The 22,087-nt window shown below is 50.7% G+C and overlaps 1 protein-coding gene across 1 annotated transcript; it reads left to right on the forward strand.

Annotated features, from left to right (window-relative positions):
• Positions 1–1,054: 1,054 nt before the first annotated feature.
• LOC103173423 (regulation of nuclear pre-mRNA domain-containing protein 2) lies at positions 1,055–21,388 on the forward strand (the record flags this gene model as incomplete). The annotated part of the gene is given in 10 exon segments (XM_042346430.1): positions 1,055–1,184; positions 1,312–1,412; positions 5,103–5,141; positions 6,037–6,089; positions 15,049–15,175; positions 15,321–15,496; positions 15,954–16,248; positions 16,459–16,686; positions 18,601–19,431; positions 19,434–21,388. Coding segments are annotated over 10 exon segments (3,935 nt in total), but the record flags the coding sequence as incomplete, so codon positions are not given.
• Positions 21,389–22,087: the final 699 nt, after the last annotated feature.

Below are 22,087 nucleotides of genomic sequence, written 5' to 3' on the forward strand. Positions count from 1 at the left end.
CTGAATTGAGAGAGAGACAGGATTATTACATTATTACTGTACTATTATTTTTCTATTACTGAGTTGAGAGAGAGGGAGGTTTATTATATTATTATTGTTTTATTATTCTATTACTGAGGTGAGTGAGAGAGCCTGGATTATTATATTTAATTACTGTATTATTGTTTTATTACTGAGGTGAGTGAGATGATTATTATATTATTTTATTATTTTATTATTGGGGTGAGTGATAGAGACATGATTATTATATTATTGCTCTTTAATATTATTATTATATTACTGAGGTGATTGAGGGAGAGGCAGGTTTATTATATTCTAACTATATTATTATTACTCTATCATTGAGATGGGTGAGAGGGACTGGATTGTTATATTATTACTGTATTATTATGGTACTGAGGTGAGTAAGAGAGACAGGATTTTTATATTATTATGGTCTTATTCTATTACTGAGGTGTGTGAGGGCGAGAGAATTATTATATTATTACCATATTATTCTATTATTGAGGTGAGTGAGAGAGACAGGATTATTATATTATTACCGTAGTATTTTTATATTACTGCGATGAGTGAGAGAGACAGGGTTATTATATTATTACTGTATTATTATTATTCCATTACAGAGGTGAATGAGAGAATCAAGATTGTTATATTTTTATTGTATTATTAGTAGTATTATTCTATTACTGAGTTTCCTTACTCCACACAGAGCCTAATAATAATCCCTCCAAAACCCAAAACAATAATAAATTGGTCATTTTCAATCTACGACTGTTTGTGGGACATTGCTGTGCGCAATTGGCTGCCGCGTTCACCCACAAATATACAGTCAATTCACTTTACAGTGTGTTCTGTGAAGCGCTTTGGGACGTCCTCCCGACGTGAAAAGCGCTATATCAAATGCAAGGATTATTATTATTGTTGTTTCCTGGAGTTTGGTCGGTATGTGGTAACGCTTTACTGCATATCCGTGAAGCGCTTTGTGACATCTCAAATACATGATAAGGAGCAGTATCAAATGCATGGATTATTATTATTATTTTCTCCTCCTCAGCAACAATCCCCCACCGACTGAATCTTTTCTACGTCGCCAATGATGTAATCCAGAACTGCAAGCGTAAGAACGCCATCATTTTCCGCGATGCTTTCTCGGAGGTTCTGCTTGAGGCGGGCGCCCTAGTTAGGTAAGAGTTAAGTTGGGAAGAGAGTGGGGGTGAGAGAGAGGTCTAGCGCTAGGCTACCTGGGGCACTTTATACCATTTGCTGGCTGACTCACCGACTTTCTGGCTTTCTTTTCTGGTTTTCCCTCAGGGATCTGAGTATTCGGAAGTCTGTGGAGAGGATATTTACAATTTGGGAACAGAGGAGTGTGTACCCACAGGAGCTGATAGTGGAGCTGCGAGACACACTGGGTGAGACAGCCGTAGACACTGCAGTCCAACTTGGACAAGCAGTGCAAAGTGCAAGGTAGTGCCTCCATGGCATATGACCTTCCTTGGAGGGAAGAGATGTTAGTGGGATTGGCTGATTGGGCAATGAATATTAGAATTGAGTTCACCCTGAGTGGGTTTATCTATATATTTGTCTTTCTCTCTGAATGTGTATGTCTTGCGTCTCTATTTCTCAGTAGCCCAGTTCTTGCAGTAACCTTTGACACTGCTGATGACAGCTCAGATTGGTTCATCAACTGGCTACATTGAAGTGGGAGACTGGGTAACTGGGAAGAAGGGAAATTCTTTTAAATTAGCTATTGTTAAACCAACAACCTTACTGGATTGGGGGAAGGGAGTCTTAATGATGGGAAACTTGCCAAACAAACAATGTGGCCTACCTATTTAAACTCCACAATTCACACTCGAGAGGGGGTAGGGTGGAGCGGTGTGGCAGACAGAGAAAGAAACTAAGCTTCAGTTCTTATGGACCTGGGTCTCTGGCCAACTGCCACCTAACACTTTTGGGGATACAATCCAAAACAAAATGACATTTATACAGCACTTTTCAAGTCGTGAGGACATCCCAAGGTCCTGGACAATCAGAGATTTAGACCTGAGCTGAGGGTTGGGATTAGGAGTGGTGGAGGGCAGGTAGGGGTGGGGTTAGGAAGGGTGACCAAAGACACAGTTGAACCGGAGGGTCCTGAGATGTGTATGAAGGAGGTGAGGAAGGGCTTAGGCGGTGGGATTGTGGGATGGAGTTCCAGAGGGTGGGGGCAGGGAGGCTGAAGGCCTGACCGCCAATAGTGGGCGGTATGTCCCTAGCGAGGGACATGAAGCAAGCTGGAACCCGCTAAAGGGAGGCATTGGACAGGTTGATATGGGGTAGCAGGTCAAATTGGTAGGGGGAGCAAGGCCATGAAAGTGAGTATGAGGATTTTGAACTCTATCCTCTGAGGGATGAGGAGAGAATGGGGTTGGGTGAGCGTGGGGGTGATGGGGTCTGGTTTAGTAGAGGACACAAGCTCTGGATGATCTGCAGCATCTGGAGGGAGGAGTTGGGGAGGCCAACAAGCAGGGAGTTAGGGTAGTCGAGCCTAGATGGAATGAATGCATGGATAAGCATTTGGCATGCTGAGGTGAGAGACAGTTGCGGAGATGGAGGAAGGCAGAGCGGGTCATGGCACAGAAAGGATAGTTGAGGGTCATGCAAGACCCCAAGGTTCTGGACTGGCTTAGCAAGGTGGAGGGTGGAACCATGGATGATGATGCTGTCAACGCCTGGAGTGAGGATGTGCTGACAGGAACAAATCAAGAGCTTTGGTCTTGTTGACGTTCAACTGAAGAAAGTTAGCACTCATCCAGAACTTGATGTCCTGCTATTCTGTGAGGACAGCAGTGGTCCTGGAGTTGAAGATGGAGGCAGAGAAGTAGTTGGGAGCATCCGCAAACATGTGAAAGTTGACCCCGCAATTGTGGATAATGTTACGGGAGCATGTAGATACTGAAGAGGAGCGAAGCAAGGTCAGAGCTCTAAGGAACACTGCAAGAGACGGTGTGGGGCTAGAGGAGAAGCCGTTTGTGGAGACAATGTGGAAACTGTATGATCTAAACCAGTCAAAGAAAGAACTATGATGTTTGAGGTGAGAGGAGAGGCGGTGGATGAGGATAGAGTGGTCAATAGTAACGAAGATAGCAGAAAGGTCAAAGAGGATGACGAGGCAAAGGGAGCCCTGGTTGTAGATGGATAGAATGTCATTTGGGACTTTGACTGGGGCTATTTCTGTGGTGAGGGTGGCACAGAAACTCGATTGGATGGGTTTATGAAGGGGGTGGGGGTGGAGAGGAAAGAGTGAATCTAAATAGCAACGACTCATTCCAAGACTTTGGAGAGGAAAGTGAGGTTGGAGATGTGACTGTAATTTAAGAACAGAGATGGGTCCAGAGAAGGTTTTTTGTGAATGGGTGTGATGTCGGCTGTTTCTAAACAGGTGGCAATGATGCCATTGTAAAGAGAAAGGTTGATGAGGTCGTTAGTAGGAGTGGGGGCAAGTAGGTGGAGCTGGGAGGTAAGGAATGGGGTGGGATGGGGTCGAGGGAGCAAGCAGTCGGTTTCATATGGGTTATGTGCTGGTGAGAGGGGAAAGCGAGACAGGTTCAAAGCTGGGAAAGGCGCTAAACAAATGTAATCTTGTTGTTGTTATTGTGGAAGGAGGAATGGGTAGAGAGAGGCCTGTGTGTGAGGGTATGAGTAATAGAGAATAGCAGTTGAAAGGGCAGAAGTAGCCGAGCGAACCCCACTTGATATTGGTCTTGATGAAGTCATTGGAGTTGGAAGAAAGGATGGGTAAAACATGAGAGGGTGGGCAGAAGAGGCAGTTGTTGATGGAGAAAAGCAGCCTGGGTTGTCCTTGTCCTCCAAGATTATCTTGGATTAGAAGAACAATTTAGCGAAAGTGAGGGTGGACCAGTAACTTTTGATGTGGTCCAGCAGAACTGCTGATGGACCATTAGGTATGATTTGAGCCAGGTGCATTGAGAAAGCAGAGGTAGCTGGTGTACAATAATCCCTTCAAAACAAAACAATAATAAATTGGTCATTTTCAATCCACGACTGTTTGTGGGATGGACATTCATTGCTGTGCGCAATTGGCTGCTGCGTTTCACCCACAAATACACTGCCAATTCACTTTATATATTCTGTGAAGCGCTTTGAGACATCTACTAGATGTGAAAAGCTTAATATGATATGCAAGGATTATTATTATTATAATCAGGGTGAATTGAGTGAGTAGGAGGTGGTTTGGGAGGTGAAAGGGCAAGGACATTGAGAGTGTTGGAGAGGAAGTTATGGAGGAAATTGACTGAGGAAGATAGGTCATTGCATGAGGAAGCCCAGACAGGGATGAGTTCAGTCAACAACTTGCACTTACATAGCGCCCGCCACGCAGGGTAGTGATTCAGAGCGCTTAACAGTGGCAAAGGCAGATTCCAAGCCAAGGTGGTGGGGGAGGGGGGCATAAGCAAGTCGAAGAGGAAGGTTTTCAGGTGGGGCCTGAAAAGGGGGAGAGGGGGCAAGGCAGAGGGATTGAGGGCGAGTTTTCCAGAGTTTCAGGGCATAGTGGCTGAAAGCGTGACCTCCAATGGTGGGGCGGAGGGTGCGAGGACAAGCAGGAGGCCAGTGACAGTCGAGCGGAGGTGCCGGGTGGTAGAATGGGGAGTGAGGAGGTTTGGAGAGATCGGGAGGTGCCAGAGAGTGAAGGGATTTGATCACGAGTGTGAGGATTTTGAAGTTGATCCGTTTGGTGATGGGGAGCCAGTGGAGCCTGGGCCAGAACTGGTGAGATGGGGGTACAGAATTTGGGCCGGATCAGTATATGTGTGGCAGAGTCTGAATGAGCTGGAAACTTATGAATAGTGGAGCTGGGCAGACCGACGAGGTGTGTGTTGGAGTAATTCAGGAGATAGGTGACCAGCGCATACAGATAGTGGGGGGTAGAGGAGATATCGCAGAGTGGGGAGAGGGGGCAGGGCACTCATTGTGTTACTTACTAGGTTTTCCAACCTGGATCAGATAAATTCGAGAGAATATGGGTCTGAAGCCCTGGCACTAGGTTGGGATAGAATTGGCTTGTTTCACATCTATATTTTCTCTCTCTCTGCTTTCAGTGGGAAAGAAGACCTTGGAATTTACTAAAGTCAAATCAGGTACACAGCACTCGCAAGTGTTAAGCAAGGATGAAATAATAGCATTCCTGACTGAGTCAGATGATTGTGGGCCTCCAGAGGGTGGGGGCAGAGCACTAAGTATTTACATAAGCAGTGAGTATTCACTAAAGCTCCAGTATGATGATGGGGGGAGGGCCAAATTGTTGAACGTCATTACCCCTCCCTACCCATCCGTCTGTCCATCTCTCCTCTCACCTTGACTAGTTCAGATCATACCTCTCACACCACCTCCACTTCATCTCCTCCAAACCCCGCATTGTCTTGTGTGGTATTCTTCAGTGCTCTGTCCTTGGTCCCCTCCTCTTCAATATTTATATGCTCCCTCTTGGTGATATCATCCCCAGAAATGGGGTCAACTTCCACATGTATGTGGATGGCACAACGAAACCTAAACCTTACCCCTTGACTCCAGGACGGATGACACTTGACTGTACCCATACCTTCCCCCTTGACTCCAGGACAGATGACACTCGACTACACCTATACCTTCCTCCTTGATTCCAGGGCCACTGCTGTCCTGACAGAATGTCTATCTGACATCAAGTCCTGGATGAGAGCTAACTTTCTTCAGTTGAACGCCAACAAGACCAGTCCACCCCATCATTGGCAGTTGGGCCTTCAGCCTCTTTGCCCCACCCTCTAGAACTCCAGAACTCCATCTCACAGATCCTCCAGTTCACCTTCTCCATCGCCTTCTTCAAGACCTGTCTCAAGACCCTCCTATTCAACCGCGCCTTCAGTCATCCTCCTACCCCTACCCTACCGGCTCTCCATCCTCCTAGTACCAACCTCCAGCTCAGGTCCAAATCCTTGACTGTCCAGTGCTTTGGGACGTCTTTCACTGTGTAAATGTCATGTTTTGTTGTTTTTACAGTGAGCAATAAAGCCAGAGGAGTTGTCAAATCCAAGATCCTTGCTGAATTCAGGGTAAGCACTGTAATAGCTTCATACACTGCAATCACCAATCCCCTGCCACCCTCCCCACCCGCCCACACCCCTCCCCCACCATCTCCCTGTAAACTGTAGCAGCGATAGCTGAATTGATACACACACAGATCTGAACACCATTTTGAGAGTATAAGTAAGTTTAATCAAAATAACTGGTTGCAACTGACATCACAAATATTGAAAAACTCATAAAGGATAGTGATCGGTTATCTATTTAACCTTCAGGGTTAAATGAACATTAGACTTTAAATTAAATAGATCACAAACAGTCCCATAGGAGGCAGGGTCAGCGGTCAAATTCAACTGGTCTCTCGAGTCTGTGACCAGGCTTCCTTCTCTCTCTTTCTCTCTCTCGGCTACACTGTCTTCCGCTGGTATAACAACAACAACTTGGGTTTATGTAGTGCCCTCCACGCCGGATGGCATCTCAGAACTTCACAGTAACGGATCCCGGGACCGAGCCAGGGGGAGGGGGAGGAGCCAGGGCGAGGGGGGGTGAGCCAGGTAAGGGGGAGGAAGGTGACCAAAGGCGCGGTCGAAAAGAAAGGTCTTCAGCAGGGACCTGAAAATAGGAAGAGAGGGGTCGAGGCAAAGGGAGTAAGGAAGGCAATTCCAGAACCACGGGACGTAGTGGCTGAAGCCACGACCATCAAGGGTGGAGAGGAAGACTCGGGACAAGGAGGAGGCCAGACCCGATGGAATGAAGGCAACGGGTGCTGTTAAAAATAATAATCCTTGCATTTGATATAGCGCTTTTCACGTCTTCTAGACATCCCAAAGCGCTTCACAGAATATACTGTAAAGTGAATTGACTGTATATTTGTGGGCGAACGCGGCGGCCAATTGCGCACTGCAATGAGTGTCTCACAAACAGTCATGGATTGAAGATGACCAATTTATTATTGGTTTTTGTTTTGGAGGGATTATTATTAGGCTCTGTGTGGAGTAAGGAAACTTGCCCAAGGTTTCGCCCTCTGCCTGGAATTGAACTCAGGTCTCTCACTTGCAAAGTGAGTGCTCTAACCACTGAGATACAGGACTCGGAGAGAGGAGGTCAGAGAGGTAGGGGGGTGCATAGGAGTGGAGGGATTTGAAGACAAGGGTAGGCCAGCGAGGAGGGCATTAGAGTAGTCCAGCTGAGAGGTGACAAAGGCATGGACCAGGGTTTCAGTGGCTTTTGGGGAGAGTTATTGGCGGAGATGGGCGATGCATTGGAGGTGGAAGAAGGCGGTGCTGGTGAGGGACCGGATGTGGGGGAGGAAGAATAATTGGGGGTCAAACCTGACGCCTAGGTTGCGTACGGGTTCGGAGAGTTTTAGGGGAGGTTGGGTAGGTGGAGGAGGTAAGAGCTGTGAGATTGTAGACGTTAACGAGAGCCAAAGAATATGGCTTCCGTCTTGTCAACGTTCAGCTGAAGGAAATTTGCACTCATCCAGCCCCTGAGATCTGTCAGGCAGCTGACAGAGCATCAGAGGACTTGGGGGTTGCAATGTGAGGTGGAAAAATAGAGTTGGGTGTTGTCCGCATACATGTGGAAGCGTACCCTGTGGATGACATCCCCAAGAGGGAGTCTGTAGATCAGAAAGAGAAGGGGACCAAGGATGGATCCTTGGGGTACCAGGTAACCGGGTGAGAGCGGGAGGAAAAGCCGTTTATGCAGATGTACTGCTGGCGGTTTGTGAGATAGGACTCCAACCAGGCGAGTGCGGTCCCACTGAGGTGGATGACGGAGGAAAGATGGTGCAGGAGGATGGCGCGATCGACTGTATCGAACACGGCGGAGAAGTCCAGGAGGACAAGAATGCAGAGAGCCCTGGTCATAGATAGAGAGGATGTTGTTTGTGACTTTCATAAGCGCAGTCTCTGTACTGTGGGCGGAAACCGGACTGGAGGGGTCCGACGAGGGAGTGGGAGGAGAGGTGTGCGCGGAGTTGATTGGCAACGTTCTAGGACCTTTGCAAGAAAGGGCAGGTTAGAAATGTGGCGATAGTGGCTGGGGTTTGAGGGACTGGGGAGGGTTTTTTCAGGAGGGGGATGATGATAGCAGTTTTGAGGGGGGCAGAGACTGATCCAGAGGAGAGGGACTGGTTGATGACATCTGCCAATAGTGGGCAGAGGAGGGGGAGAAAGGTGACCAGTAAGTTGGTGGGGAGGGGGTCGAGACAGCAGGTGGTGGGTTTCATTGAGGTGATGGTGGATGGGAGGGAGAGATGGGGAGGAAGGAATGTGGAGCCCTATAGCTCAGTGGTTAGAGCACTCGCTTTGCAAGTGAGACACCTGGATTCAATTCCAGGCAGAGGGCGAAACTTTGGGCAAGTTTCCTTACTCCACACAGAGCCTAATAAGAATCCCTCCAAAACAAAACAATAATAAATTGGTCATTTTCAATCCACAACTGTTTGTGGGACACTGCTGTGCGCAATTGGCTGCCGCGTTCGCCCACAAATATACAGTCAATTCACTTTACAGTGTGTTCTGTGAAGCGCTTTAGGACGTCCTCCCGACGTGAAAAGCGCTATATCAAATGCAAGGATTATTATTACTATTATATTATAATGTAGCATGTGGGTGGTGATAGGAGCTGATGATGGGGAGTGTGAGGGGGGCGGAGTGGGGTTGGTAGTGGGTGACGAGGTAGGTGGATGAAGCTGCCTGGCAGATGTTGTGAATTTTGGATGAAAAGAAGTCCATGACCTCCTCGCACTTGGCATTGGACGTGAAGATTGAGGAGGCCTGAGGGAGCTCACGGAGGAGGTAGTGGATGGTGGAAAAGAGGACTTTGGGATTGTTTTTTGCCTCCAAGATGATATTGGAGTAGAAGGCTGTTTTCATGTATGTCTGTGATATTCTGCCTGAGTCCATTTTTCTCCTGAAGTTTGCAGTCTGGAGTTCTCCAGCGATTAGCATCATCGACTAGAAGAGCTGCCTATTGCTGGTCTCAGAGGTTTAACTCGGAGTCCGTGTGGGTCTTCCTCCTTCAGCCCTCCTGCTTGTCCTCCGAGGAGTCGTTCTCAATCTTGAGTTTGTGTGGTTTCGGTCGGAGAGGTCAGCCCTTCGCAAGGGTGACAACAGATCCTCCTCCTCCTCTGTTCTCCCCCCAAGCTGAGACAACTTCAATCAGATTCTAAAAGTACTGACTTACAGTCACATCACCTTTTGACCATTCCCTTCCTTCAAATCTGCTCATGTTAACCTGCACATAGTGTTCATTGTATCGGTGCCCCTCAGTGATGAGTTCTCACTCATTCCTTTACCCTTCGTGATTCTTCTCCTGGCCCCTAATCTCCTCGTCCCAGTCTTGCTGTCGTTGCCTTGAAACTGCTTTCTGATATATTTCTTTGTTCTGAAAAATGTAATTTGGTTCTAACTTCTTTGATAGCTTTAAAACCAGTTTGTACCAGCCTGCTGACCTCTAGGTTCAATTTTACTCTTTACTTCAGCGGTTCTATAGGTCGTTCAATTGCCCATTTTCATTACTAAACAACAGTGAGTACATTACCCATAATGAAACGAATGAACGCTTATAATCATAATCATACATAATGACATAATCATCCATAACTAATCATTATTTACGCTTTCCTCCCCCCCACCCCCACCCCTTCCCTGGGCTTATGGGGGACATCCACAGACTGAGGGAGAAATACTACTCTGGACGCCAGGGATTCTTTGTTGCAGGGTGGTGGGAAGTGGAGAATGTGGAACACTGCCTTGGAAGAGGAATTAATTGTAGGGAGTGGGGAGCTAACTGTGAGAAGTAGCCGAATAGAGGCATTTGATTATGGGACGGGAAGGAGTATTTGGAGTGGAATAGATCGAGCAGTTCTGGCTGACTTCCCCATGACACTTTTTGAACAAAACTAAATTCAGAATTTACTAGTTACATTATTATCCTTCTTCATGACCTCCTTCCCTTCCTCTTCAGTCCCCTCTCACCTCACCTCTTTCCCCTCGCTCTCCTTCAAAACCTCTCTAACCCAATCATCACTTTGTTTCTCAATTATGAGACTTAACCACAGCACTTCAGTTCTGTCACCCTCCAGAGCTTAGCCCCTTCCCCAATGTTAGTGGGCTGCCCATGCCCGCTAACTCCCTGATCACACGCTCTTACTCTTGACCTCGGTGTTTTTGCTGTTATCCCTAATCTGAGCTGCTTTCCCCCAAAATTGCCCCATCCTGCAACTCCACACTGCATCACTCTTGCTGTGCCCTCCTCTCCCTCCATTCTCCATGCCTCCTAGACCCATTTGACCCCGTCCCACTACCTCCCTTCGCTTCAGCCTGGGAATCCTTGGTCGGGCTCACCATGGCACTTGGTGTTGGCTGTCCAATAGCAGCCACATTGACTGCCCCATTCCCCACTATCACCGCAAGCCCTGCCGAACCCAAATCCCGGGGCCAACCTCTCCTCCCTCATCCCTAATGCCATCCTTGTCAATCTTTCCATCATGTCCCTTATCTCGCACATTTATCTACCAACTACCCTTCCGCATTTACCTACGAAATGTCTGTTTCCTCTCCAACAAAGCCCTCACTATCAACAACCTCACTGTTGATGGAAACATTGATATCCTTGCCTTCCCAGAAACCAGCTCACCTCAGGCGATACCTTCATCCTGACTGAGGCCACAGCACCTGGCTATACCTTCCATCATACGCCACTTCCTAACTGTCCTCACTTGGCCTAACCCATTACTCCTCCAGTGGTGAGGCCCTCATCTCCAAGTCCTCACTAGGCCTATCCCATTACTCTACCAGTTAATTTCCCTTTGAGCAACTTACACTCTACTGTCCCTCCAACCTTTCCCTCAAAATTCTCCTTGTTTATCAACCCTCCACAAACACTCCTCCATCTTAATAATAATAATAATAAGAAGAAGAAGATCTCCACCATTCTAGCTTCTCTCTGCCTCTGTTCTGAACACCTCCTCATCCTGGGTGACTTCAACCTTCACTTTATTCCCTTTGCTCTGATGCACCCCTCCCTGCACACCTTGGTACCTGTCTCCCCCACCTTTCTCACTGCCACTATTACCCGCATGAAGCCCACCATCTGCTCCCTCAACCCCATTCCTACCCCTTCCCTTAGCTCTCAGCTCCAACTCCTTGCTCCTCTACTCTCAGACCTCATCAACTCTCAGACCTCACTCCCTGTCAACTGGCATCATTCTCACACTCCTACAAACAGCCGTCATCCCCACTATCCTAAAATAACCTTCTGTATCCTACTTGATCTGCCTCTTCTCTCCTATCATGCAACCTCAATCATCATTTCTAACGCCAAGTATGAAGAGGTTATGGACTTCCTTACCTCTAAAATTGATAAACATCCACCAGGCAGCTTCATCCCTTACCCCATGGCATCTAACAACACCCCCATTCCATCTCCCTCAACCCACCCACCCTCAGCTCCTATCATGGCCCCCATCCTACATTCATTTGCCCCCATCTTTCCTTCCTCCCTCTCATCTATCATCACCACAATGAAACCCATCACCTGCTGCCTCGACCCCCCTCCCCATCCAACTGCTAATCACTCAGCTCCCTCTTCTCTTGCCCACAACTGGCAGACATTATTAACCATTCTCTCTCCTCAGGATCAGTCCTACATGCATTCATTGCAACCTCAACATGCCTTGCTTCTTGTCCTCCTCAATTCTTTGCTCCACAAGCTGCAGATCATCCAAAACTCTGCACCTCTTCCGCACCATATCACCCCTACCCTCACCTGGTTCCACTGGCTTCCTATCCCTCAGAGGATCGTGTTCAAAATTTTTGTCCTCACCTTCAAGACCCAACATGCCTTGCCACTCGTACCTCTCCGACCTGTTAATTCCTTATCAACCTGTCCGATCACTCTGCTCAGCAGGCTCTGGCTGTTCCATGTCCCCCGCCCGATACCACCACCGTTGACCTTCAACCACTCTGCCCCATCCCACATTTTCTTTGCCTCACTCCTTCCCCTGCCTCCTTCAAGGCATGCCTGAAGAGCCTACTCTTCGATTGTGCCTTTGGCCACCCTCCTACCCTCTCTGCTCCCCACTCTCCTTGATCCCAACCTTCTCCCCGCCTCCCCGGTCGGGTTCTAATCCCTGACTGTTCAGTGCCTTGGGATACCCTCCTGATGTGAAAGATGCTTTACAAATGTCTTTTTGTATTGTACCTTCTCACTGCTCTCTCCATATCAACTCTGGTAGACACGTCCACAGCCACCCTCTTAACCTGATGATTACCCGGGGCCTCAATGTCTTGGACTTCACCATCGCTGACAAAGCCATCTCGGACTTTATCTCTCTTTACCTCTCCATCTCTCTCTCCGTCACCACCCAACCCACCTCCATCTCCTACTACCTCTTGAAATAATCTCCCCGCTCCCTCTCCACTACCTTGGAGTCACTGGAACTCCTCCCCTCTGGGCTTCCTCTCACAATGACTTATCCTACTCGGTCACTCTCCTCCACAACTCCCTCTCCACCATTCTCGAACCCTCGCCCTTCACCTCCCCCTACTCATGCAGTTCACCCTAGTCAACCAGCCACCTCCACTCCCTCAAGACACAGGTGCGTAGAACCAAACACATTTAACTCAACTTAAATCTAAAGGTCCTTTGGCAGATCTGGCTGGACCGCATCAAAACTTAGCCCTCTGCTCTCACCCTCGCTAAATCGTCCTTCTACTCCAATATAATCTTGGAGGCCAAGGACAACCCAGGCTCCTCTTCTCCATCAACAACCATTAACGCTGCCCACCCTCATGCATGCCCATCCTCCAACTCCAACTGCGATGCGATGCTAGACTTCCTCGAGGGGATTCACTCGGCTGTCTTTCCACCCACTAACCCCTCCCCCTCACACCCTCCCCATCCCACCGTCACACTCAGGCCTCTCTCTACCCATCTCTCCCTCCACATTTTTGAACCTGACTCACTCTTCTCTCTCACCAACATCATAGGCCATATGAAACCGGCCATCCCTCTCCTTATCTCCCAGCTCCACCTCCTTGTCCCTCTATTAACCGACCTCATCAACCTCTCTCTGTCCACTGGCATCATTCCCACCCCTTTAGAAACAGCCGTCATCATGCCATTCAACAACAACAACAAGATTCCATTTATAGAACGCCTTTCATGTCGGGAGGACATCCCAAGGCGCTGTACAGTTGGGTCAGGACTCGAGCATTGGGGGGAAATGGTCAGGTGAGGGGAGGGAAGGGAGCGTGGAGGGGGGAAATGGTCAGGGTGAGGAGAGGGAAGGGAGGGAGCGAGGAGGGGGGCAATGGTCAGGGTGACGGGAGGGAAGGGTGGGAGCGAGGAGGGGAGCTGAAGGCACGGTTGAAAAGAAAGGTCTTGAGACTGACCTTGATGCAGGAAATGGAGGAAGCGGCGAAGGCACTGGGGAATAGAGTTCCAGAGCCTCGGGGCTGAGAGGCTGAAGGCCACCGATGGTAGGGCGTTTGGGGTGGGGAATGTGGAGCAGACCGGAGCCAGAGGAACGAAGGGTACAGGCAGGTAGGTAGGGGGATAGTAGGTCAGAGAGGTAGGAGGGAGCGAGGCCATGAATGGCCTTGTAGGTGAGGATGAGGATCTTGAATTCGATCCTCTGGGGGATGGGGAGCCAGTGGAGGCGAGCGAGGGCGAGGATGAGGGTGAAGGCGAGGGTGGGAGTGAGGGTGGGAGTGAGGGTGAGGGCGAGGGCGAGGGTGGGAGTGATGTGGTCTCGAAGCCTGGTGTGGGACAGTACACGAGCTGCAGAGTTCTGAATGACCTGCAGTGTGGAGGGAGGGCCGGGAAGGCCGACGAGGAGAGAGTTCCCATAGTCCAGCCTTGAGGTGACAAGGGCATGGACCAGAGTTTCAGCCGCGTGAGGGGTGAGGTAGTGCCGTAGTCTGGCGATGTTTCGGAGGTGATGGAAAGCGGTGCCGGTTGTGGCACGGATATGAGGAAGAAAGGACAGCTCAGGGTCGAACAGAACCCCGAGGTTCCTGACTGGCTTTGAGAGGTGGAGAGTGCAGCCTTGGATGCTGATGCTGTCAGCACAGATGGTCAGGATGTCATTGGTGACCTTGACCAGGGCAGTTTCTGTGCTGTGGGCAGCACAGAAACCCGACTGAAGGTGTTCGAATAATGAATGGGTGGAGAGGAAAGAGCGCAGCTGGGAGGGGACAACTCTTTCGAGGACCTTGGACAGGAAGGGGAGGTTGGAGATGGGCCGGTAGTTTGATAGCTGCGACGCATCAAGGGAGGGTTTTTTCAAGGTGGGAGTGATGGTGGCAGTTTTTAGGGGAATGGGAACAGAGCCAGAGGAGAGGGACAGGTTGACGATGTCTGTGATATGTGGGGCAAGAAAGTGGAGCTGGGAGATAAGGAGTGGAGTGGGGATGCGGTCAAGGGAGCAGGTGGTGGGTTTCAGAGAGAGGATGAGTTTGGTGACAGAGGGTGGGGAAACGGGTACGAAAGTGTGTAGGGGAGGATGGGTAGGAGTCGGAGTGTGGTAGGGAGGTGTTGGGGAGTGGGTGGAGGTTGGAGGGGAAGTGACCGCGGAGCGGATTCCCTTGATTTTGGATGCAAGGAAATCCAGCATCTCCTCGCAGTGAAGGTTGGAGGAGATGACCTGCGGGGGGTGGCGGGGGGGACGGAGGAGTTGGGGTGTGGTAGAGAACAGTAGCCTAGGGTTGTTCTTCGCCTCCAGGATTATACAGAGTGTCAAGTGTGGAGGAGACCTTCATGGTCTGTCTTTGAATGGTTCAGATCATGCCTTTCACACAATCTTGTGCGGTGTTCCTCAAAGCTCTATCTTTGGTGCTATTCAGCGCCTTGGGACAACCTTCCAACGTGCAAGGTAGGCCCTGTGTATGTGTAATGTGTTGTTGTTACCATGTTACTGGAGGGAGTGTACCTCTTCCACTCTGACCTTTGGCCTCCTCCCACTTCTCGCTGCAGCCACAGTCTCTCATCGAGCAGTTGGGTGCCTACAAACTGGCAGTGGATGAGCGAGAGTTCAAGGAGGAGCAGCTGAGCACCCTGAGAGTGGATGTGTGCAGCACCGAGACCCTCAAACGCCTGAAAGGTACAGTCCGAAGGCCTAAGAGTGTATGTGTGTGTATCTGTCTGTCGCCCTCTCTCCTCTCTCTCTCTCTCTCTCCATGTCTCTCTCTTTCCCCCTGTGGTGGGGTGAGGTGTCTGTAGTTTAGCTGACCGACTTGTACCTGCAGATCGGGCGGGTGGCAAGCGATTCTCCAAAGACTTTGAGGAGTCCAGTTTGAAGCTGGAAGATTTCTGCGCTGAGCTGGACAGAGAGGTGAAGAGGACGCCACCGCTGATCGAAGCCCTGGAGAACGCAGAGATCTTCTACGAAGCCCAGTACAAAGAGGTGAAGATTGTTGTCAATGTAAGTGTCCTTATCACTATACTAATAATTCAGGGAATCATCAATTCTCTCCTTACTGGAGCTGAACTCCTAAGCTATATAAGTATAAGTTGTTGTTGTTGAGCTTCCAATTAATCAGCACAGCGCTGGGTAGGAGAGCACCACATTGTCAAAGGGGCTGTTCTTTCAGATGAGAACATTAAACCTCCAGAGATGAAAGTTGCCAAATGTAAATTGTATCAATATCTTTATTTCAGCGCTTTGGGACGTCCCCCCAACGTGAAAGCGCTCTATAAATGGAATCTTGTTGTTGTTGTTGTATTTACTTACAAGACACAGTCGCTCGGCTGCACAGAAAAGCCCACAAAGCATTTTGAGAGGTCCTCTACTGTGCGATGTAAGGAAGACTATTACTGTGATGTAAGGAGGCTGATAAACAGGTAATGTACTGGCGTCTCCCCCCACCTCCCCCCTGCAGGCATACAAGACCTTCGCTAACCGGGTCAATAACCTAAAGAAGAAGCTGGACCAGATGAAGTCCACCCTCCCTGAGCACGACGAGTCCCCAATCTTGTCCCCGTGCATGGATGCCCCCTCGCCCAATGGCTCCGAATCCCCTATGCGCCAGACCGAAGTGATTGAGGTGGAGATGCCAGCCGGGGGTAATAACAGCCCAGAATCCCCTACCCCACAGGTCTCCGGGGACAACTGTGCCGTGGAGGACATGGAGCTTTCTGATGACGAGGGGGATGCTGACACCACCCACATCATAGGTACTGCGTTTTACTTTATGCGTGTATGTAAAAAGGAGAACTCGCACTCTCATCTCTAAGTCAGTGGATTTGAGACCACTCAAAACTTGTTTTGTACAGTCCAGGCTAACGCTTCAGCACAGTGTTGGGGAAGCGCCACATTGTTGGAGAGGCTGTCCCTTTCAGATGAGATGTTAAACTTCATTCCTCAACCATATTCTCTTATGGCAGATGTTAAAGAGCCCAGTCCAACACCAACAGTGAGCATCAGCTTGAAGCTTGTCAAAGCCAAAGCAGCCATCTCGACCTCAGTGGAGACTCCCCGAAGTAAGAGTGCTGCTTCCGGTGGAGGAGGCAGCGTGGTCACATCTCCTCAGGCCCTCCCGAACCTGGTCAACATTGATCTGGGCAAAATCAGCTCCATCCTCAGCAGCCTGACCTCCGCCATGAAGAACACAGGTCAGTGAGGCTCTGCGGAGAGGCAGAAACATGGAAACACTCCCTTTCTCATCCAATAAATGCTCCTGTCCTGCTCAAAAGGGTTAATGATGCTTAGGGAGGTTAATGTGTTTCTGGAATGATACATAGATGTACTTCCCAAGCGTGTAAGCTGCACTGCATGAATCAGAAGATTTGGGGGTTCAAGCTTCCCCTCCCCATACACATTGAATATCATAAGCTCATGCTGATGATCCAGCACTGGGGATAGAAAGCGCTGCAGTGTCTGAGATGCTGTTCGTTTCTGATGAGACGTTAAACCTCACTCTCTCTCTGTCTGTGCCCTGTTCAGGATGGACGTTAAAGATCTCCCGTGGCGCTGTCAGTGGGGAAAGAGAAGGGAGTTTCTCTCTACTGACAGTTAAAATTGCTTGTTCGCTTCATGGCTGTTTGTGGAAACATGTTGCGCATAAATTGGCTGCTGCATTTGGCCTTGAAACACACATACACCACACATTAACAGTAAAGCCCTGCAAAGTGCTTTGAGATGCCCTCCTGATGTGGTAAGGTGCCTGTTCAAATGCAATGATATGAAATGTCATCTCCCTCTCCTACTCCGTCCCCTCATGCAACCTTGGAAAAAGCTTCCCCCCTCCAGTCCCTCACAAACGCAGTCTTTATCCTCAAATCTCTTTTAAGCCTTCCATCAGCAGGCATCCTGATGCAGCCATCAAGCTGCTAAACAAATGTCTCTCCTGAACCTTCCTTCACTTCTGTTACCTCTCTGAAATGTGCAGCTATGTCTAAGCCTACCCGCTCCCCCTGGTATCATAGTCATCTCCTCTCCCTCAAATACCAAACCCGGTTGCTTGAGTGCAGATGGGTCCCTTTCACACATTAAACTCCGTATCCCAATCACCCCAGTTTTCCCCAGGCTCCACTAGCTTCCTGTCACACACGTTAAACTCTGTACCCCATCACCCCAGTCCTTTGCAGGATCTAGTGGCTCCCGATCACACACATTAAACTCGGTACTCCCATTATGCCTGTCCTCGCTAGGCTCCACTGGCTCCCTATCATACACTAAACTACATACCGCATCACACCTGTCCTTGTCTGCATTTATTGGTTCCCTATCACACAAACTGAACTCCATACCCCATCACTCCAGCCTCGGGCTCCACTGACTCCCTATCACACACACTAAACTCCATCCCCCATCACCCCCAGCCCTCATCAGGGCTCCACTGGCTCCCTATCACACACTAAACTCTGTATCCACATCACCCCAGCCCTCGCAATGCTTCACTGGCTCACTATCACACATTAAACTTCATACCCCTATCACCTCAGCCTTCGCCAAGCTTCACTGGCTCACTACCACACACTAACTTCCATACCCACATCACCCTAACCCTCACCAGGCTCCACTGGCTCCCTATCATACACTAAACTATGTATCCCATCACACCTGTCCTTGCCTGCATTTATTGGTTCCCTATCACACACAATAAACTCCATACCCCAACACCCCAGCTCTCGCCAGCCTCCACTGGCTCCCAATCACACACTAAACTCTGCACCACCATGATCCCAACAAATTTCCAAATTTCCACAGAAAACCATCCCGACAAAATGCAACAAATTTCCACTCTCACCAAATTCCTGTTGTAGAGCTTCGCTCTGTTCCCAGCTCACTGTTTATATCTCCCTCTGTTGGGCACGCAGTAAAACCCAGGGGCCCTCTGCTCAGCCTGCACTGTAAAACTCATTGTGTCATCTGTGGGTTTGCATAAAATCTATTGGAAGTTTAGGCTAGAAACAGGAAGCTTTGGTCCTCAGTCAATGTCCTCAGTCACCACCTTACCGCATGCTGTTCCCCTGCCGCAATTCCACTGAATCAAAGCTTCTGCTCTCCTTTTTGCCTCTTACCAGGGCTTTCAACATTACTTCAAAGTGTGACTGGGAACGTCACCACCAACGTAGTACCTATCCCTGCTGGCCCTGCGATGGCCTCAGCCACCAGCCCACTGGACAGGAACCTCCCCCTGATCAACGCTAATGCCCAGGCCCTGATTCAAGGCCTGATCGGCTGCTCCCCCAACTCCCCTGCCTCGGAAATCTCCTCCGCCTCATCGGCTACCTCAGCCCCGGGCTTAGGCCTCAGTCCTGCCCTGTCGGGCACGAGCCTCAAGCCCCAGGTGAACACCATGGCTCACCAACTCCCTCAGAGCAGAGCCAGCTCCATGCCAGAGAGACTGGCCGGAAAGGCTGCCGAAGCCACAGAAAACCATCCCGAGCCCAAGCCAGCCTCTCCCTCCAGCCTGGAAGTGAAGATCCACAATTTCCTGAAGGTCAACCCGGGCTTCAAAGCCCTGGACCTGAACATTCCTCTCCTCAGCCACCTGGGTACCACCGACCCCAGTGCCAAGACCCAGCCTCCTAGTTCGGAAGGCACCGGGAACGCCATGTTGGAGAACCAGGAAGGCACGCCCGTGAGGGATGAGAGGGGAGGCACTCCCACCCAGGATGAGATGATGGACAAAACGTCGCCCATAGCTGCCGTGGTGGGGGATCCCATGTCACTGCTCTCCAAACTGATCAGCCCCCCTTCCTCCTCGTCCACCAGCAGCCCTCCCTCACCTCCGCCATCGCTGGCTCTCCAAGGAGCCAGAGAGCCTGGCGTTCCCTCTTACCAGACTAACGCCACGTCCCCTTACAGCCTGGCCCGTGACCCCTTCCTGTCCACCTACGAACCCCCCTCAGAGATGTGGACAGCCTCTCTCCCCATAGAGACTCCCCCGGACACCCCTTCTACCCGGGGGAGTCATGCCAGGATGAGAAAGAATTCTCGGACTTCGACTATGCAGATCCCCCGCGCCTGGCAGTCTCCAACCTGGTCAAACAGTCGGCGAAATCCATCCTCAAATGCAAGGGTCCCGAGCCGCTGGGCGGCAGCGAGTACAAGCCGGGGTCCGGCAGTTACAGCCGGCTGAAGTCCGGCTTTCCCGGCAAACCAGTCAAGTCCATCCTGAAGAATAGCGAGGGCTTCGGCAGCCGGGGATACACCGGGGAGGAGCAGGGAATGGAACAGGAAGAGCTGCCATCGCCCGGACAATTCTTCTGCTCGGAGTCCAACAACATCCTGGTGCAGACCTCGTTTCCCGAGCTGGCCCAGGCCCAGGCCCAGGTCGGGGATGACTCTCAAACCCACCTGTCTGGTTCTTTCCCCCATCCACCCGGCGACAAGCTCGTCCTGGCTCTGAGCTCTCCCATCTCGGCCACCTCCACCATCGAGTTCAAGAATATGCTGAAGATCGCCTCGCGCAGATCCACCGACGAGAAGCCGCTGGAAAAGCTCCTCAGCCCCATCTCGGAGGCCGAGAGGGTGAGCGAGAACGGGGGGCGTCCTGGCTCAGGCCAGCCCGGCTTCAAAGCACATGAAGAAAGCGGCATCTCCGAACTGACTCGTGATGGCCTGGAAGAGAAGGGAGCCCCCATTGAGACCCTGGGCAGCAGAAAGCCGGCAGCCGGCCGGCTTATATTCGGAGAGCCCATCCAGACCCTGGACTCGAGCCGGGGAGCCGGGAGAGGGAACCGGAGCCAGGGCCACAGCAAAGGTGGCTCGCGTAGCAGTTGGTATGAACAGCAGAAGAGCCTCTCCAACTACAACAATGAAACCCCGGCAGTGGACATTCCCAAGCTCCCGCAAGGAATGCCCTCCGGCTTCCACAGTCAGTATGACGAGCACCTGCACCAATTTCAAGACCAACCCAGCAGCAGCAGAAGCAGCTTCCAATCCAACAGCTATAGACCCTACTTTGACAGGTCGACATCTAAAATCGGACCCCGACCTAGCTCGCTCTGCGACCATCTGGGACTCCCACTGGGTCCCCCTCTGAGGGAACGCTTGCCCGGAGCCCCACCACCAGACCGCTTGCTCACCTCCTACTCTCCACAGGATCACATCGGTCCACCCGCCGTGGCTCTCAGAGATTGCATTGCGTTGCACCCTGGCCCTCCTCCCACGCAGGATCATATGGTGGGGGTCTCTTCAGGCCCCCTGAGAAAGCACAGCTCATTCCGTGACTGCACCGGCCCACCACCCGGTGACAATGATCACTTTGGTGGTCTCCCCTCCGGCCCACCCCCTCCCCAACGTGACTATCTGGGTCTGCCTCCTTCTGGCCCCCTACCCCTCACCCCTCCTCCTGGCCCCCCACCCTTGGACCATCTGGTCCCTCGTCCTGGCCCCCCACCCCATGATCACCTGGGCCCACCCCCCCTCGGCCCACCGCCCATCCCCCCTCCAGGTCCCCCCCTGGCCCCCTCCCGGCCCCCCACCAGGCCCGCCCCCAGGGACCTGCTCAGCCTCCCAGGACCCCCCAGAGACCTGCTCAGCTTGCTCCCGTGCCCCCCCAGAGACTTCTTTGGCCAACCCAACAGGCTTCCGAGAAGCCACCTTGGCGGCCAAACCCACAGGCCCTCGAGGGACTACTCCGGGCCCCAAAAGGATCCGGGCGGTCCGTCCTTTGGAAGCCCGAGAGATTACAGCAACCCTGGCCGATACTTCCAGAGAGACTTCAGGGCCAGCTACCGAGGGCCCAGGGAGAACCTCTACGACCGCGACTCATTCCAGGCCGGCAAGCGGCCCGGCCTGCCCTTCGTAAACCCCCCTTACACCAGTGCCCCCAAACGGCCCTACATGCCGCCGCGATACTGAGCGAGCGAGCGAGCCAGACAGCGAGCGCATGCGGGCGCGAGAGAGAGGAGAGAGAAAGAGAGCGAGCGAGAGAGTTTATAAAGAAGTAGCAGATTCTGAAATGTGAATGTTCCAGTTACATAGGGAGGAGGGAGAGGGTGGGGGCGTCTTGGCTGGGGGTGGTGGAAATGATATGATGTGTGCCATTCTGCTTTATCTTGATGGGGGAGGAAGCACAGCTTTTAGTTCAAAGCCTTTTGCACTCCGGTCTGTTTTCCTCTCACTCTCCCGTTTCTTGTCTTTTTGTTCTGCTCCCTCAAAAAGAAAAACCCATTATGAGCCCCTGTGCTTGTTAAAGGTTCCTTTACACTGTCATTCAAAACTAATGTGTGTTTACAGGTTCTGTCTTCTCCCTCGCAACTAGAGTGTTCAGCAAATTCCCAGAGTTACGCAAATAGTTGTGTTTGTTTGATTTACAAAGAAATTTATAAAGTGAAATTCTGTCAATGGAATACTTAATTTGATATCAAAAAGTTATTCAATAAACTGAATTATTCATATAATCAGAATAGGAAACTCATGTCCCAGAGCTGAAAATCTTATTCAATAAACTGAACTATTCAATTATCCCATATTCAATTAACTTTCACTGTTATCTTTTCAGAAACGTCTACCTCAGACTTTGCTCCGTTGGAGAGAAAAGGATGAGGAGATATAAGG

The sequence above is a fragment of the Callorhinchus milii genome, unplaced genomic scaffold (assembly GCF_018977255.1).
Source record: "Callorhinchus milii isolate IMCB2004 unplaced genomic scaffold, IMCB_Cmil_1.0 Scaffold765, whole genome shotgun sequence".
Classification (NCBI taxonomy): domain Eukaryota; kingdom Metazoa; phylum Chordata; class Chondrichthyes; order Chimaeriformes; family Callorhinchidae; genus Callorhinchus; species Callorhinchus milii.